At 44.1% G+C, this 19,865-nt stretch overlaps 2 protein-coding genes across 2 annotated transcripts; both read right to left on the reverse strand.

The window, feature by feature from the left end:
* Nucleotides 1-5,689: 5,689 nt before the first annotated feature.
* LOC117856374 (F-box/FBD/LRR-repeat protein At1g13570) lies at nt 5,690-7,784 on the reverse strand. Its single transcript, XM_034738754.2, has 3 exons — nt 6,588-7,784; nt 6,351-6,494; nt 5,690-6,261 (listed from the first exon to the last, which is right to left on the reverse strand). The coding sequence occupies exons 1-3, from the start codon at nt 7,509-7,511 to the stop codon at nt 5,860-5,862; spliced, it is 1,470 nt and encodes a 489-aa protein (XP_034594645.1). The 5' UTR covers nt 7,512-7,784; the 3' UTR covers nt 5,690-5,859.
* A 1,822-nt stretch (nt 7,785-9,606) lies between these two features.
* Nucleotides 9,607-11,893, reverse strand: LOC117856375 (F-box/LRR-repeat protein 13). Its single transcript, XM_072294221.1, has 2 exons — nt 10,335-11,893; nt 9,607-10,244 (listed from the first exon to the last, which is right to left on the reverse strand). The coding sequence occupies exon 1, from the start codon at nt 11,609-11,611 to the stop codon at nt 10,448-10,450; it is 1,164 nt and encodes a 387-aa protein (XP_072150322.1). The 5' UTR covers nt 11,612-11,893; the 3' UTR covers nt 9,607-10,244; nt 10,335-10,447.
* Nucleotides 11,894-19,865: the final 7,972 nt, after the last annotated feature.

Below are 19,865 nucleotides of genomic sequence, written 5' to 3' on the forward strand. Positions count from 1 at the left end.
CTCGCCACCCCGTCGCGCGCCAGCACCCCTACGCGCCCGCGCCTAGGCTCGCCACGGCCCCGTGCCCTGCACCCCCATGCACGCCTGCATGCGTTGCCCCGGCCCCGCCCCACGCCGCTCACCACCCTGGCAGCGCTGCATGCACGCTACCTCCACGCCGCGCCCAGACCCCTACTGTCGCTGCCCTTGAGCTCGCCTATGAAAGGGGACTCCGCTCCATCCCCGAGCTCGCCACCCCTCCCTGCCCGCCTCTTCTCGCCACCAGGACGCCGCCGCCGCCCAGTTCACCGCCGCCTCCCGCCGGCCGCCGTCGAGGCACCCCCTTTGTGCCTCCTTCACCCAAGGTGAGGGGAGGAATGGATCCCCCTCACTCCCCTCTCCCTTTCCCCCCTCTTCCCAGCCCGGCCACCGCGCCTTGGAACGCCGGCGCCGCCGCCGGTCGGTCGGCCGCCCAGGCCCGCCTCCCCCTCCTCTGTTTCTGTTTTGAGAAGAAGACAAAATTGCCTCTTGCCCCTCCCCTTTCCCCTATTTGCACCAAGACCTCCCCTTCTTTTTCCTTTTCACCAGGAGTCCCTCCCGTTCCAAGAATTCTCGCAAGAAGGTCCCTGGACTCTTCAAAACCAGCCCCTAAGCACCTTCTCGCCGACATTTTATGCGCTAAATTTCCTCCCATGCACCCCCAAATTCGACCACGTCATTCTTAAACATATTCCCGCCGAGTCATCTACGAATTCCTTGAAAACACTCTTCCTTCCTCTATATATGGTTCTCTCTCTCTCTTCGAGCTCAACAGGTAAAACTCTATTTTCTTTTATTTATCGTGTACTCACCCGTGTGTGCCTTAGATCGCAGAGTGATCGAGGAGGAGGAGCCCGAAGAGGAGCTTGGAGGCCAGTACCGTGAGCTAGAGCCCAAGGACCCCTACTGCGAGCTAGAACTCCCGGAAGGCTATGAGGACGGCAAGTCCAATCTCACCCTTTGATGCATATTTATCCCAGTTTTGCAGACACAACCCATTGGCCGTTTTTATAAATTGCATATTGTTTACTGCTTAAAACCCGGTTGGATAGCCACCCGTTGATTGCTATGATTATTCCTTGATGACCTAGAATTATCTCTAAATATGATATGCTCTGTTTAGAAGATAATTGCAGCTAGAATGCTTAGGACTTGGTTATTTTCTTTGATACAAACTCAATCATGAATACAATATTTTGCCAAAGATAAATGCGTGAGTGTTTTGGTGAAAGTAAATGGGGTTTTGTGAAAGATAAAAGAGGATGTTTAGATGAAACGGATGGATGTTTCTTGTGTGAAATGCCAAGTTGGGCTCGTAACTTAGTGGTTGAGCAGGTTGGGAGATATTCATCTTGTCTTGGTTAAGGACCGAGTTGATTGAGCAGGTTGGGAGATATCCATCTTGTCTTGGTTAAGGACCGAGTTGATGTGACATCTTGCCTAACCCAATTTATCGCGCAACCACTCAACCTTTGTATGCGGCAAAGGCTTAGCATAATTCCCACTAGCTAGTCTATTAGCCATCAGGAGAGCTGGTGAACAACAGAAGACCATGGAGTAGGAGTAAGCATGTGAGGCTTAGGTCTTGGTTAAGACCTCGTTGGTAGGTCGTTACCCCATTGGTTGCTTCCGTGTTGGCTAGTCAGGTCTTAGCTAAGGTGGGTAATGGCTTTGATAGGATCCGCAATGACACTAAGGTGATCATGCTGCGGTATCCTACTTGTGGGTAAAGTGTACACCTCTGCAGAGTTAAAACCTATTCGAATAGCGGTGTCCACGGTATTGGACAAGTTACGGTTTGGGCACATAACTAGCTTTTGGGAGATGGATGATTTCCATGGCGTGTGTTGGATTTTGGAGGTGTTCGGCAGTTGTGCCATGAGCTACCACAAACGGGAAGTCCAGTAGCATTAAAATTTGGATCCTTTGTGTAGGATCAAGCCCACTCAATAATTCTGTTACTAAATAAATGCTTTGCGAAAACCCTTTTTGAAAGTAAATCATTGCATGTGTTAAAAACCTAGCTTTACTACAAATGAACCTTAGCCTTATCCTTGTTATGACTTGTGCATATTCTTGTTGTTCCCTCCTCCATGGGTGTGGTTAGACTTGTTGAGTACATTTTTTAGTACATTTGTACTGACCCTTGTTTTGTTGCTTCAGAGGAAGACTCGGACTTCGTTGCCAAAGACATCGAGTAGGGGGTTGTTTCCGCACCCAACATTGCATGTGGTGTTGGTCCTTTGCAGGATGCTGCCGCTGACGCATAGTCCCGAGTGCTGTCTAGGGTTCATCTGGACAGTAGCTTGGATCGTTATCGTTGTTGTTTTACTTATCCTTTCGGCGTGGTTTTCGCGCCTGCTCCCTCGGGAGTTGTACAGTTCTTGAACCATCTGTTGAACAAGTATGTTATCAGCCTACTGGGACTGATATTTGTATCACATTTAGTCACTGCTTATGTGAGAACGCTTCAGGTAGACTAGAGTTGAAACCCAACAAGAGCCACAAACCAAGGTTCGGGCACATGAATAACAGTTTTCCAAGCACTCCTGCCTCTCTTCACATTATTGTCACGCCTTAGAGTTCCACTACGCACCGGTGCCTCTGGAGGCCTTCGTTAGACATGTCCAAACCATCTCAGCCGGTGTTGGATAAACTTTTCTTCAATTGGTGCTACCCCTAACCAATCACGTATATCCTCATTCCGAACTTAATCCCTTCTCGTATGACCACAAGTCCAATGCAACACACACATTTCCGCAACACTTATCTGCTGGACATGTTGTCTTTTTTAGGCCAACATTCTGCACCATATAACATTGCAGGTCTAATCGCCATCCTATAAAGCTTGCCTTTTAACTTCAACGATACCCTCTTATCATATAAAATTCCTGGTATTAAATCAAAAGCAAGGGGATCCCAAAGAATGAAGTGATAGAACTTGGTAACAGTTTTATTCAGATGAAGCAAAAAGCAAAATTTTCTTGTTCACCAAATAACACGTACACAAAGAGAGGAGCCTAAGCAGAAATGGCTTTTTTTTTTGTTTTTGCTAGCCAGCCTCGGCACGTAATCAACCTTCAAGCCCCAAGTAGCACGGCTTGGACATGGACACACATGTAACGATGACAAAGCCAGCTACTTTTACAAGTTACACATGGGGCCTAAATTTATAATCCTACTCATCAATTAGCCATAATTGTTGAAGCTCAAGATATCATTAATAAAGTTTTCATCATCACAATGAGACTTATTTTACAACCTAGTTTCTCTTACAAATGCAGAACTGGATTTCTACAAAGAGATTAAAAAGTCCACTATTAATTTGATGTTAAACATTAAAGGTACATAATTACATATAATAATAATCAAGATGCATAATTTGCAGGAAATAGTAAGTGCAGTACCTAGTGCTCAATATATGGAACAGAATTCACAATGCAAATTAATGATGAACAATTAAGTCACATACCACTAGTATTTCAGCACAAAACCACATACAGCTAAAGTCGAAGGAATACATCTACGATGTCCTTAGCTAACATGGTAAGTAACAATAGCCCTCTTAAGTGAACCATCATATGCCAATTGCAATATCCAGGCTTTAAAGAAGGATGATTATGCATGAAGATATGCGGCCTCAAATAAAAATGCTACTATGTAATGTACTATGGTCTACCATGCAAGAAGGTGCACAAGATAGTTGCTGATAACAACTTATTGTAATGTGAACCTGTGATCACCGATCATCCGTAAAAAAAACTAAATACGACCCCAATCACCTAGGCATTTGGCACTAGTACCAGCAGTTGTGATTAAATACCAAACGACCCATCAGTTAGGTATTAAGTAGCTAAATGCTAACAGTATCCTGATAGCCTACCAATCAGATAATCAAAAAAATTGAAACCATACAAATAGTCACAGGTTCTAGATTTCATAGTTGGTCAGGCATGCAGTAGCACTGCATTTGGCAATACAATAGTATAATCAGCATTCAATTACGAGGTTCCCATTCCCACCAATCACGGGGGCACACAGTAGGATTGCAAACCTAGTATAAACACAGCTCCATACAGCTCAAACTTCACACTGATGAGGACACTAATTTCACTGAAACAGCATGTGTACCTGAACAGGCAAATATTTCACCCACCTGCATGCAGAGCATGGGACCGTAGTACATTTCCAGCAACATTCCAAAAGGGATACAATTGTTAATGTCAGCAAGTAATGGACTCTTGATATTTCAGGTTCAACTCACATCAAATGCAAAAACAGTTGTTTCTTATTTAGATGGTGGCATCCACTACTAGTTCTCAAAACGTCAACACCCAAAATGCTACTTGTAGAGTTGTACTTGCTAACTATGAAGCTATGTTGCTAGAATTAGAATACAGGAATGTGTATAAGATGAAGATGATCAAGTATGAGAGTCATTATGTGTTAAAACATGAATGAAAAACTTAAGTTAAGCGATAGGGCAACCAGGTGGGAATTCAGAGACAAACTGAAAGCACATATAGATATCACTTTTCAGGCAGAAGCATGCTACGTTTTGTAAGTCAGCATGCTAAAAAACAAAGGTTTCCAATGCATGAATTTATTTATTTGACATTCTGTTAGAAGCATATGGCTGTAATATAGCACCACAAAATTCTGTACAGCACTCATTGAGCAGTAAAGAGTAAATCAAAACACAAACAAGTAGCCAGGCTAACCACAACCATATAAGCTCAGAACATAAAACATATGAAGACTTGGAGAGACTAAATGGGCAAAGCTCATCACTGGAGCTACCAAGCCTGGACGTCATCAAGCCCAAGCAGTTGTACCAGGACCCATCCACAAGTAACGAGGACCTAGCCAGGCGAACTGCTTGTATATGTTAAAACTGAAGCATGTTCATCGAATTGTAATAATTGGTCAAGCTTGTGCAATCAAAGCTAAACAAATTTGTATCACTAATTGGGACTTCCTATCATCACAATGAGTCTTTGTCAACAACCTAAGGCCTGTTTTGTTTGTGCTAATATTAATAAAGGCTAGCTTTCAAAAGATGCTGATGAAAAGCTGCTTCTAAACAACTGTCTTTTGGATTACCTTTTGAATGAATGAAATGGTATATGTAAAACAACCGATAACTTTCATCCCTCTAAGCCAGCAAAAGCTCCTTTTGGCATTCTGCTAAGCTGGATGAGGCAAACCGCCCAAGTTTATCTTCTGTAGATGCTCCAAGTAAACAAAAATATTGACCAAAATAAATTCTTATATATAGAAATATACATAGTTAGCCATGGTGCATGATTTGAAGGATATAAATGTAATCAATGCAACGAGCATATAAAAACATTAAAAAGACATGGCCATGGGAGAGACGTCACACTACCTACGAGCACCCAAGTTTGAGCCCAGATGGGGGTCCTCTCAACTGAACCAAGAAATTGCTTGATTCTCAAAACATTCAAACGGAAATTCTAACAGAAATAATACAGGTCTAAGCAATGCATGGTCATTTACACCATTAACTTCATGAATATTCTTTCAGAATCCAACCATAGATAGCTAAGGAATATCATCAAACTCAGATATCTATGATGAACTAGATAAAATGATAAGTAGAGATAGATTGGTCATCACTTGAATGAACCATTGCACTAATAGCCTTGACGTTTACACTACCATACCAGTTGATAGCTTCTTTAGCTTTAGAACAGCATTACTTCCCTACAAGGCAAACCTACATCCTGAAACACATAACCAACTTCTAGTCCATCAGCAGCTTAAAAGAGCCATACACACTGGTGATTTCCTACACAGGCTAAAGTGCTTTCAGACTCCCTATTCTCCCTTACTAACAAGATGAAAGAGCTCATGCTCATGTTCCAAACGAAAAGGATCGTCGATAGAAAGATCAGATGCCCTGTGGAAGTTCCAACCACGCTCCACTAAAGGCCCCACAAGAAAAATCGTACATGCTTTACTAGCACATTGCGGAACAGCTAGAGCTCTCAGTAGATCCTGACCCACTTGAACAAGTGCTTCATCAGGTAACACAAGTGTCAACTTCTGCAGCTTATTCGCTCTCTGTGTTATGAACTTAACGAATGCCATCTCATTTATAACCCCTTGAAACTTATGGAGAACCATCTTCTTGATGTTGTTCTGCACACATTCAATGGGACTGAGCTTCTCAAAGAACTCTGAGTAGTGCTTGCCAGTTGGTTCGTCAGCTAGAGCAGACTACAAAATCAACAGACAATGCAATTACAGGACAATGGTTGAAATTATAAGAATACTGAACCGACAAATTGAGCGTTAAATGTTTTTACCTCCACATGCAGGGTCTCAATGTTGGGAAAGCATCTGAGGACGCTGGCCAGCATCTGAACTTCCGTGGAGACACTAAAATCCACCCTCAACGCCAAGATCTTGACACTTGGAACCATGGAGCTTGGGCTCACCTTTGTGTCAGCCTGCAATGCAATCCATGAATCAGGCACATGTACAAGTTGTCATGATACGTAACATATGAGCATACCCATGAATATCGTATCGTCAGGCATCACCTTGATGACGGTGTGCTCAATTTGAAGCTCGTGAACTCCCAGCTCCAGGTACCCAAGCACCTCCAGCTCAGGTGCACAAGCAATTCTGACCCTCATGCGTGGCTCATCATCAGACTCATCAAATCGAGAAGGAGGGCACGTATGCCACATGATAAGCCGCTCCAGGGAAGGCGCATCCACCACCACGAGTTCATCCGCCATGGATATCCAAAAGAGGACGCACTTGAGTTTTTTGCCACGAAGGCGAACAAGCTTTGGCTGGCCGTAGCTGACGACGAGGGCGAGGGTCTCGAGCTCGGGGCTGGAAGCGAGCACGTGGCCCAGGTCGCGGTCCTCGATGCAGGTGTTGAGGATCACGAACTCCCGGAGGTAGGGGAAGACGCCAGCCCCGTCGGGGAGATCGCGGGTGTCCGGGAATTGAAAGAATCCGAGGTAGAGGCGACGGAGCTGGGTGCAGCGGAGGATGTCGGCGGGGAGGGGCGTGTCCACGGGCGGTGGCTGGCAGATGAAGACGAGGTCCTGGACGCCCCCCGCGGCGAGGAATCGCGACCACTCGTCGAGCTCGCGCTCGTGGATCCCGAAGAAGCAGTAGACGAGGTGGACCGTGCGGAGCGGGCTCGGGTGGCCGGCGAGGATGCGGTGAATGGTGGCGACGCGCGCGTCCTCGCTGCTGTCGGGGAAGAGGTGCGCGTCGTAGAGGACGAGCGGCGTGGAGCGCCAGACGCGGCGCCACCGAGGGGAGAGCACGGCGGTGCGCGCGGCGTCCTTGATGGGGAGGCGGGAGACGACGTCGCGGAGGAGCTCGTCAGGGAGGGCGCTGATGCGGTCCTCGCCGTCGTGGTCGTCCGAGGCGGACAGCGTGCCAGCCCTGGTGACGGCGGCGCCGGGGAGGCAGCGCAAGACGCATTGGCGGACCGCGTCCATGACCGGCGGCGAGGCCGGAGGCGAAGAGTGTTTTGGTCGGGGGTGGGGCGGAGGCCCAGCGGCGCTGTTTGGTTGGGTTGGGGAAATGGCGAAATGCCGAAATGGTGATTTGATTTCGTACAAGAGAGGCGGCTAGGGCTTCGTGCTTCCAAGCCTTCGTGGGCTTGAGCGAGTTTCACGCGGGCCCATTACGAAGAAGGTCGTTGGAGACACGAAAAAAATTCGGCTGCCTGTCACTTGCCGCCAGTTGCCACCACAAAATTCAGCCTGCAGCAGACAATGTCCGCCGCACTTCCATGTGTTTCTTTAATTTTGCATAGCACGGACCAGAAAAACAAGTCGAATGTTCAAGTTCCAACGCGATGGTTTTTTTATATTGCAGTGGATACGGATATTGTACTTCGTGCTTTTCTTTTTCACTTTTGCAGAGCACTGTGCCCAGACCAGAAAAAAGTCGTCAGCTGTATCTTGATCTTTCATCAGCATTTAGCATGGAACTACTCGATCCGTAAAAAAAAATGTTCGAGGAGTCGTTCGACCAAATTTACATAAAAAATAGTACGAAAATATATTACATAATTAATCTATTAATATTTATTTTGATCAAATTTAAAATTTAAAATTGGTTAACTTCTCGGAGAGCGAGAGTTGTATTCTTTTGGACGTAGGGAGTAGAGTAGAACATACCTAATTTTGTTTGAAACTAAAAAAACTCCAGAACATATGGAAGAGTATCAGCACGCGATGGACTCATGAGGAATCGTTACTCCTAGTTCTCCAATTCAATTTTCTGTGTAAGAAATTTAATTTGAAGAACCGAACCTCTCAAAACTATTTATCTGAGGTACCAAAGTCAGATATACAATTGAACATATATGCAGGATTGCATGACTGGGCATTACTCATGCGACAAGACAAAGCAAAATAAGTCAGTTGAAAGTAAATCACCAACACACAAAAAGTCAAAAAGCAATGAAAAGCCAAGAACCATGCCGCAAGTTTTTCCAGGTCATAGTTAACATGATTCAGAACAGAACACACACAATGGCAGTCTCACCAACTATTTGTGCCATTATTTGAGAAGCATCGACTAGAATCACATGGAAAATGGAATAAGCTGCTACCACAAATTAAACTGTGAAATACCATCCAACATGTCAGCACGAGCATGATTACCTAAAACGGCCAGTATACGTGTTTAGGTGCAGGATAATACTAGTGAAATAACAGTGGAGATGGCTGACATATTCAAGGTGTGGATAGCACAACTCAAGAACCAGTCAGCTGAAACGAATAACGGTTGTTGAAGTTGGTAATGAAGTTAAGGTGGAAGAACAGTGAAGATGGCTAGTGATATCAACACCAGTATACATGATAAGGTACAGGAGAATATTGAATACTAGCGAAAGAACAGTAAAGACGGCTGACAGATTCCAGGTTGACGCACAACTCAAGCACCAGTTAGCGGAATCAGTAGTTAAAGATGAAAATGAAGTTAAGAAGCAAGCAGAACTGTACCTATCAAGAAAATTGGAATCATAAAACTCGGTGACAGTTTTATTCAGAAGAAAATGTAGAGCACAAGTATCTACCTAAATTCATGCCTCATAGAACAAAAACATAGCAAGGCAAAATGGGGAGAACCACAGTTGGAGTTGCCCAGCCTGCATTTGATCAATTAACCCCAATTGCCTGATCAGGACCTGAGACAGGCCAATCACCTAACATATGCTAGCACTGGACCTAAACATAAAGCTTATTCATCCACTTATCATAAACTCATAATTGGTCAATCTCATGCAATCAAAGGTAAAAATGAAATGCCATCATGAACAGCACCATCCTGATTTGTCCATGAGCAGTTCATACGCAACATATGTTGTCCATAAATGCAGAACTGGTTTTCATTTCCGATGATAGTTGACTTTGTAAGAAATATGCAAGATAATACGTAATGCATAATTTTTTTGCAAGATATAAATGGTATCCCTAGGATGAATATGACAAATTCAAAGGGAAATCCTGATGAAGATAATAATGATTAAGAAATATAAATATAGACACAAGCTTCCAAATATTCTTTCTGAATCAAGCCACAGATAGTAATATCATCAAACATAGACATCTTCACATCTAGATAACATATCTAGATAACATGATAAGTAGTGAAGGTCCTCCGAGCAAACCATCATTTCACTAACTTCACTTCTGCTATGCATGCCAGTTGATATCTTATCTAGCTTCAGATCGAACAGCAATATTTCCTAAAAACGTAAGTCAGATCCAGGAACAGTCCACCAGCCTAAAATGGTCATCGGACCTCCGAACCGTCTGAACCCCCTCTTTAATGAAGCAAAAGAACTCCTGTCCATGTTCCGAATCAAAAGGGTCATCAGTTGAAAGATCAGATGCCCTGTGGAAGTTCCAAGCATGCTTAGGTCCCACAAGCATAACGGTACACGATTTACTAGCCCATGGAAGTCTAGCCAACTCTTGCAGTACAACTTTCATGTCATCCACTGAAAGTAGTATATCCTTAGACAAAACAATTGTCAGCTTCTGCAGCTGATTCACTCTCTGCGTTAGGTGTTGAAGGAATACCACCTCACTCAGATCCCCTCGGAACTCATGAAGAACCACCTTCTTGGTGTGTGACTGCAAACATTCAATGGGAGATTGCTTCGAAAGGAACTCGCCATAGTGCTTGCCAGTTGACCGATCAGTCATAGAAAACTGCACCATCAGTAAACAATGTAATTATAGAAGCACAATGCTGAGATGATGAATATGCCAAAACAATTGCATTATCTTGCACTTTGCTACCTCCACGTGCAGGGTCTCAACGTTGGGGAAACATCTGAGGCAACTGGACAGCATTCGGACTTCAGTGGAGACAAGGAAATCCACCCTCAAAGCTAAGATCTTGACGCTTGGGATCATGAAGCTTGGGCTCGCCTCCGTGTCAACCTACAGTACAATTCATGAATCAAGCACATGTACAGGCATACAGCTAGTCGTTGCGTGATCATGCGCGAGAATATCACATCATAACACAGCACCTTGATGATGGTGTTTCCAATTTGAAGCTGGTGGATTCTGGTATCCAAGTACCCAAGCACCTTCAGCTCAGGAGCACAAGCAATCCTTACCCTGATAGGTGGCTCGTCATCAGAGTCAGAGTCGCCAAGTACACAAGGAGTAGTCGTAAGCCACATGAGGAGCCGCTCCAGGCGAGGCGCGTCCACCACCGCGAGTTCGTCGGCCATGGACAGCCAGAAGAGCGCGCACCGGAGGTTTTGGCCACGAAGGCGGACATGCTGTGGCAGGCCGTAGCTCAAGACGAGCGCGAGCGTCTCGAGCGCGGGACTGGAAGTGAGCATGTGGTCGAGGTCGCGGTCCTCGATGCGGGTGTTGAGGAGGACGAACTCCCGGAGGTGGGGGAAGACGCCAGCGCCGTCGGTGAGGCAGCGGGTGTCCGGGAACTCCCAGAATCCGAGGTAGAGGCGGCGGAGCTCGGTGCAGCGGAGGATGTCGGCGGGGAGGCGCATGTCGATGGGCGGCGGCGGGTTGATGAAGAAGAGCTCCTGCACGCCCTTCGCAGCGAGGAGTCGCGGCCACCGGGCGAGTTCATCCTCGCCGTCGAGGTCCCCGAAGAAGCTGAAGGTGAGGCGTACGGTGCGGAACGGACCGGGGTGGGCGGTGAGGAGGTGGTCCACGGCGGGAACGGTCTCGTGCACGCCGGCGATGACGAGGTGCGTGTCGTCGAGGACGAGCGGCACGGAGCGCCAGGCGCGGCGCCACCTGGGGAAAAGCGCGATGACGCGCTCGGCGTCCTTGACGGGGAGGCGGGAGGCGACGATGCGGAGGAGCGCGGCGGAGAGCCTGCCGGCCGCGGACGGGGAGGCAGCGCATAGCGCATTGGCGGGCCAGGTCCATGGTGGCCGGCGCCGGCAGGAGACGAGGGTTTTGGTTGGGGGTGGAGGCGGTGGGGAATTGGTAGGGGTGATGGGGAGGAGAAGGCACGGCTGCTGTCCCGCCGCCTGCCGGGCAGTGGCCAGTGGGCACCGACACTGGGAAGTGGGGAGGTAGCTAATGGGCATATGGGCCTTAGGGTTTGCAGTGTTGGGCCGAGGTGAATGGGGACGTGTGCAATTCGAGAGCGTAGCTCGTGGTGGCTGCTGGCGGGGGTGCTTCACCGGGATTTTTTCCAGCTGCGCTCAGGGGTAGTACTAGCTTCGCTAAGGTACACACACGTGCGCGTAAGTGGTGTTGTACGTTTCCCGTGCACGGGAGGTTTAGACCTCCCAATCTCTTCCATAAGCGTGTATATGAACACGCATGCGTGTGCGCGCGTGTGGTGTGAGTGTGGAGTGCGTTGGTTGTGCGCGTCCTTGTTATACCCTCTTGTAGCCTTAAACTTTTTTGGCAACATGGTATACCAGTATAACCAAATAAAATTCTTGTATACTCCCTCAGTCACAAATTACTATTTATTTTAATTTTTCTAGATACATATTTTTTCTATTCATCTAAATATATATTTATATTAAGTTTAGATACGTAGCAGAAATTTTGTATCTAGAAAAACAAAACGAATAGTAATTTGGGATGGAGGGAGTAGTATTCCTATAAAAAACCATAACTATTTTTTGTAAGACTAGTGTATAATTGCTGGCATTTAGTACATGTAACTTGAGAGTACAAATATACATTAGCTAACAGGTGACGAGAGGAAGTGGTAGTACCAGCTAAAGCATCATAATACAAGACCATAGCCACCTATATATTGTAAAGCAATTTCATGATTGCAGTTATTCATGGGATTGACCAGGATCCCTGCTGCTGGGCAGGCACCGCAGCTGCGATGGCACTACTCTGAGCGGGGAAAATCTCATCATATAACTTCCCATCGGCAAATTCATTTAATTCCAATCTGTAGGACAGGCTAGAATTGTTCATCACTTGTCAATTGCAGGTTTCTTGAAACGGTCCAACCAGCAAGTCATCTCATCCCGGTCACGCTTCAAGTCGAAATGCTTGCACCAGCGCTCATATAAACCCCACAGAGATAGGTCTAAAGCAAAATGCAAATCGAGAATGCCAGAATGACCAAAGGATGCTACTCAAGTTCAAGTGATGCGCAATGGCACATATTTAAAAGCTGGCTAGGAAAGCTTAATTGAATTAGCAGGGTACAAGGAATTGAGGATACTCATACTCCAGCTCAGGAAGCAAGGGTTTCAAAGGAATGAAGTCATAACAATTGGGAATAGTTTTTGTTAAGAACAGATTTGTCTTTTGCACCCAAATAAAAAGTTTTGTGACTGTTTTTCCATGGCAGTGAACACACAAAACGAATAGAAACTTTGGGCAAGGGCAAAAGTATCTAATGAAAACACAAAGTGGCTGGATGAGAAGGATCAGTGAGGGACAAGTTTGGGGGCCTAAATATGAGGTTATTCATTGGACCACCATTAGAATTGTTCAAGCTCATGCACTTGAACAAAATGATTTCACGAATAGAGACATTCCTCGCCATCACCATGAGCATTCATAAGCAACTCAGCTTGTCTCATAAATGCATAACTGGATTTGTACAAGGAATTATGAAAGTTCACATATAATTCTTTCATAGCTTTGGTATTTGTCAGGGCATGCTCTCTAGGCTGCTACTAGCTTTCCAAAATCATAACTCAAAATTCTACTCACAGGGAACAGGACAGAGAAGAGGCTAATGACCTAATACAAGCAACACAATTTCAAATCCTTGGGCATGGTCCATTCGATTTTTGTAAAAAATCCTAGAACCAGCCACTTAGCTGCATCTCATTCAGAGAATACCAAAGCTTCCAGACAAATTTTCAACGGAAAAAAAGAAACGCAACTTGTAACTATCGATGGGAGCGGAACAACATTACTTCACAGCCTTCATAGTTGCAGAGTCAGAGAAACAATATGAACCTAAATGCAGCACACTACAGTACTACATTATTCACGCCATCTCGCGACAAGATGAATTACCGTTGTACAAGCTTTGTAGATTACAGCCAACAATGACTCGAAACTGAAAACTACCACAGTGAGAAAGCATATTTGCTACAAAACTACAATATGCATAAGGCATGCTAGGAAGCAAAAACTTCCAATGCATATGAAGTAATGGAACTAAATCAGTTTTATTCAGAAGATGCATTTTGTATGTCACAGGCTCACAGCATGAACACTATGCTCATCATCGCCACGAGTCTTGTCAACCAACCTAGTTGCTATAAAAGCAGCAGAAAATTATAAAGGTTCACAGATAGTTCTAACAACAGTTGAATTATAAAGGTATGGATAAATAACCAAGAAGCATAATTTACAGGCAATTGTAATGACTACTGGTGAATAAAATTTTCAAAAGGGAAGTTCAAATGAAATGCTTATAAGGTTTAAGCAATATATTGTCTCATTTGTCACAACTTTCCAAATATTCTTTCAGTGTCAAGCCAAAGATAGCTAAGGAACATCATCAAAATTCAAAATAGACGTCTATGATGCATTAAAGAGTAAAGAACACAATAGGTAGTTATAATCCTCTGAGTCAACCATCATACTAATAAATTTGATGCTTATGCTAAGCAACACCGTTGATATATTCTCTAGTTTTTGTAATACTTCCTAAAAGGTCGAGCTTGGAACGGATCCTGAAACATACAACCACCTCCTAGTCCATCAAGTTAAAGGAGCATCAAGATTGGTGCATTCAACCTTGTTGCAATGGTGTTTGTAAAGCCCTTATCCTTGGCTTGTTGCTTTTCAGTGCCACGTAAGAGCTGCTCCACATGTACCCAGATAAATGGGTCCTGGATAGAAAGATTAGATGCTCTGAAGAACAAATAAAACATATCTTCATGCCCCTCAAGCAACACCATGCAAGCTTCACTAGCCCTACTCAGAAGACCCTTGATCTTATCCACCAGACCAAGAATATCATAACGCAACACAATTATCAACTCCTGCATGGCTGCATCAGATTTGCTTCCTAGTACAGACACTTAAGGAATTCCATCTCATTGTCACCACTTTGGTGGGCCAAAATGCATCCTCCTTGTGGGCCCATGATTTGTGGCAGATCCAACCCGTGAGGTTAAGAGGGGCTCTCTCTTCTTCTCCTTCCTTACCTCCCTTACCCTCTTCTTCATTCTCCCAAAAAAAATCAAAGGAGGGGCTAAGGGGAGGCTCCATTGTCCGATCGGTGGTAGGGGGGAGGGGGGGCGGCTTGAGCCCTGCATGCCCCATCGTTAGATCTGCCCAACCCATGAAATAGTCAGGGCGTGTTTGGTTCCTCTGCCACAGTCCGCCACGCCATATGTTAGGCAGCCATGCAAACAAGTCTGGGGCTGTTTGGTTGGTGATTTACCTTCGGCGTGCCACACGAGGGACAGCTCATTTTAGTTCATTTTCTCGCCTAAACGGTGGCGTGGAATATCGGCACCATAAACTGTGGCATCTTGTATTTTCAATCACATGCGCCATATTTTCTGTCAAGCTTTATGAAACACACAACAATCTTCATGCCCATCAAGTTAAAAAGGTTAATCAACACTAACAAATCGATTTTCAGTGGCACGGTGCATCCCTCTTAATCAATGACCGATTAATAATTTCAAACAGGCATAAGTACAGAAGGCATATAATGCATCCGACTTAGCAAGAACCATATGTACCATCAAAACATGTGGAGGGAGCTGGAATACCAAGAAACCTCAAAACTCTAATGAAATGTAATCCGCAGTTGTATATTTGCCATTGTGTTTCACCAGCACGGCTGCATGTGCAGCATACAATTGCATATCTAGTGAAGAACATACCCAGTAAGGCAGTAATATTCCAATAGTATATGCAGAATATCAGCATACAACACTCATGATTGAAGACCTTTTCACACTAGTATAACGCCTGTGCCAACGCTACGACAGATTAGCAAAAAGTATATTGGTCCAATTTGTTCGCAGGAAAATTGTACAGCTCATAACAATTTCGTAAAATGCAACTTTAACAATACTAAATTGACAAATAATGATTTCTTCCCTTTCACTGTAAAAATTGACTAATTACATACTCCCTCTATCCTAAACTATAAGTCATTTTAGCTTTTTTAGATTCATAGATTTTCCTATGCACCTAGATATATATTATGTCTAGATGCATAGCAAATGATATGAATCTACAAACCCAAAACACCTATCATTTGGGATAGAGGGAGTATTCCTTAGATTAAAAGAGCACCGGCAGGGGAAAATTCAAAAAAGCAATCTATCGTACAAAAATGAAGCACATGACAATATGTGCAATGTATCCAATGTATATTCTGTAATATATGACGAGAGAATATCCCATGAAAGACTTAAGTGGCCCCTTAGGCTCTGAATTGTTGAAGCTAAAGAAGAGAAGAAGGTCAAGCAGGAACTAATCAAATCTTCACAGGCACGCCCTCCACCTCTAGGGAAGGCCAACAAAATCATATTGGAGAAGTAGCAATAGATGCATCTTGGATGACTGAATAGATCACAGCCATGGGTGCATCTTGGATCACTCTGAATCTTACCGGAGAAGATCACGGCCATGGATGCATCTTGAATCACTCTAAAGCATGGGGACGGATGCCAATGTCGGGCAGCATGATGAGCACGCTAGTAATCCAAGGCCCTGCGTTTCATCAAACATCCAAAGGCAACACTAACATAATTCTTTCAGCTATATATATCCTTCTGGAATACATATAACCAAGAACAAATGAATTTCATAATAAGACCATGAGAAGGTGAAACAAATAAGGGAATCATTTTCTCTAGCTACACTATTTTTTAGTGGTTGTAGCTAAGATCAAGTAATAAAATCCATAATGGCAAGTGTCAAAGTGAACCTGTGAAACCTACCATTCAGAGCCAAAGGGCTAAGACTGTTGTCCCCATATAAGTCAATAAAATTCGACGAATGGAACTGTGTGTTACCAGAAAACTTTTCAATAAAATCCACAGTTCATACTGTGGCAGATCATGAAAGTCGAAGTAGACTAATACCCCATGTGACAAGATCATTTTGAAAAAAGTAGCGTCTAGGATAACCTCCATCATAAACATCACTGTGCATAAAACTGCAGTAGGTCATTGAGACATTGACTGACAGTGAAATGTTCTGCAAGGAAAAAGAAACAATAGCTTATTCATGTGAGGAAACGACCAAGAATGCCAGTAAAACAATGTGACAAATATCCATGTTGGTTAGATTCCCCCACCATGTTTGTATGTATGCAAAAGTGATCTTGGAGCCACTCCATGGCAACAAATGCTCAACCGGAGCTACAATGACAATGTCATCACCCACCAAAGAGAAAAAATGATCTTGAACATCTTGCATCATTCCATAAGATTTTTCTACAGTTCATAGATGCTTCAAGTTAACGGCACACATGTACCAAGTATTTATGAAAGAAAAAGGGAATTGAAGCTATATTTGCATTCTCTTGGGCCTGACAATGAATACACCAAATAATTTTGTACCTTAATCCAAGAGCTCTTTTACAGTACACAATACTACTACTTAGTAGTATATAGTATATATAAGATCTAAATGTTCATGATTATAGATGATTTAGTAATTATTACATGTGAAAAGTGATATTTCAAACGGAAAGGCCTTTACTTTATGCTAGTGTTAAAAATAAAATTTTAGTGATGTCATTTGTGTTCTTTTGATAGGTTTCAGTAGTGTACAATTAATCTTGACCGTCGGATGTTTGTATACTAGTCCTTTTTGTACACTAGTATAGCCTAGTATTATGTACCGTAAAAGAGCTCTAATCCAAACAGGGAGTTTTTCTTCTCACCCCAACAGAAGTGGTGAGGCTTATTCATAATAAAATTAGTTATGGCAAATGTCTTAACTTTTTAGGAATAATGGAACTTTTTCTCTACATCCTTCTTGGCCTGCTTATTGAAAGAGGATTGATTTATCAATATTCTTGCGCCAAGAGATGACAATATCTCCTTGTCAAATTAAAAGGTCCTGCACCAAGACAGTAATATAGAGAAGATTGCAATAGTTTGTAGACAAAGTAATATGACGGAGCTATCAGCTTTGATTTTTACTGTACATTTGTTAACATTTGTTCAAGCTATAGAGCTCAATCTCGAACTTTTGGAAGATTTGATAGCTACTGACATTTGTTTGTTAAAGCTATGGAGCTCCGCTCAAGCTTTTGGAATATTTGATAGCAAAGAACAACTACTGCTCTTTTGAATTGCAACATACAAGAGCTTTTCTTTATGAACAACTACATATGACACTAACTTTAGTAGGCAATAGTGGACTTTAGTAGGCCACATTTTGATTCAGTATTATATTAGCATGAAATCCTCTTCCCTACTCCAAAATAACTGAGACAGATTGAAACTTAAGATGAGAGACTAACTATTGCTAATAGATCAAAGAAAGATTTGCCAGCAAGAATGATTTGGTAGGAATCAGATAATTAGAGAAGAGAAAAAGGGTAGTTGATAGCTTTTCTTACTTGGAGCTCAAATAGCCATAGCTATGACTGATTCTAAAGATGGCGATGTCAGCAGATCTGTGCTAGGAGGCAACCAGAAGGGAGGTGCTTGCAGTTCCGTGGAGGACTGCAGTAGGAGGTGGCCAAGAACTTAAGCCAGAGTCGTCCGCCCGCAGATCGATGCGACCACGGGACAGGCTTGCCTTCACCACGCGCGGCACCACGGCGAGGTCCACGGGGCTAACGCGTTAGCGTTGGACATTCATCATCCCAACAAGCAGATTGAACAGCAGCAGCGAAGACAACTTACTTACAAGATGAACATGGCGTCGCGAGCGTCCCGGTTGTTGATGGCGGGGATGGCTGCAGCAGCGTGGGTGTCTGGCCATGGAAAGCGACGGTGTCCTCGCAGGCGTCGACAAAGAGGAAGATGACGGGGAGGAGGGGGCGCGCGAGGAGTGAAGCGGGGAGCACAGCCCTCGTCGTGTGCACGTTGTTGGCGGCAGTGATTGAAGAGGAGATGCGTAGTCTGATGAGGAAGCCGATGGGTCAGGTCGCATGGAGGAAGATACAATACGAGTCAGTCGAGGGCCTGACCGCCTGAGAAGCCGAAAGGTTGGGGGCTTGGGGTGCGGGGGCAGGTTGTGCGTGCGGGGAGACGAATGAAGAGGTACATGGATGATCCAGATAAGGTGAGTTGTTGGATTCGAGTGAGTAAGGAGAGAGAAGATACACGAGAAGATCTAGATCGTGTAATTTAAAGAAGTTGTTGTGGGTGGATAGATTGGTGCATACAGTGGTACTACTTCAAATTAAATTCGAATTCAAAATGCTACAAACAGTGAACACATTAATGGCACAACAGATAGGGATATGTTTCAAATTCTTGTAATCAAGTACCATCCTCTCAATTAGGTGTCAATGCAGCATTCACTTCAGTGAATGCTTCACTTCAGTGAATGGTGGAGCTTCTGGACAATCTTTCAAGAAAACAACAAATTAACTCATATCCCTCCATCATAAATTGCTATTCGTTTTGAGTTTTTTAGATACGTAGCTTTTGCTATGCACCTAGATATATATTATGTCTAGATATGTACTAAAAATTATGTATATAGAAAAGTTAAAATGAATAGTAATTTTGGACCGAGGGAGTAGCTGTCAATTGGACCTAGCCAACATTCGTTCACTGCCTTCACAGCTGCACAGATTCAGAGAGAGAACATAAACCTACTCCAGCACTAAACATTACTCACATGACAAGACGAAGTGGCATGCCACAAGCTTTGCATACTACGATGAGAATGACTCAACACTGATACGTGATAGCTATCGCAATGAGAAAGCACATTTGATACTACGATGAACATTGACCAGCTTCTATTTAACAATTTGTGTCATTATTTGAGAAGCATTGATATAAAATCCTGTGGCATAAGCTGCCACAATAAACCAAACTGAAAATACAATAGAAACTATAGATTCCAGAGAGCAGAGATTGTCGGAAATGACCAGTAACAGCAGGGAGACTACTACGACGAAAAGCAAAAAACATAGCACAACATTAGTCACCAACTGGAATCCCCAGTTATATTCACCATTATCTTTCATCAGCATGAAGCACGGAATCAGGCATACAAAATCGTATTCCATATGTATGTGGAAGAATATCAGGAAGGGGTGCCCTCGTGACTGAAGATCGATTCACCTGGGCATGATGGGCACCATCCTCCAGGGCATGCTCTGCTACAAGTTACTTATACTCAAATATTCAGGATGCTACAATGCAAGGAGGGGGGAGGGGGATGAGAGGAAAGCTG

The sequence above is a fragment of the Setaria viridis genome, chromosome 5 (assembly GCF_005286985.2).
Source record: "Setaria viridis chromosome 5, Setaria_viridis_v4.0, whole genome shotgun sequence".
Taxonomy (NCBI): Eukaryota; Viridiplantae; Streptophyta; class Magnoliopsida; order Poales; family Poaceae; genus Setaria; species Setaria viridis.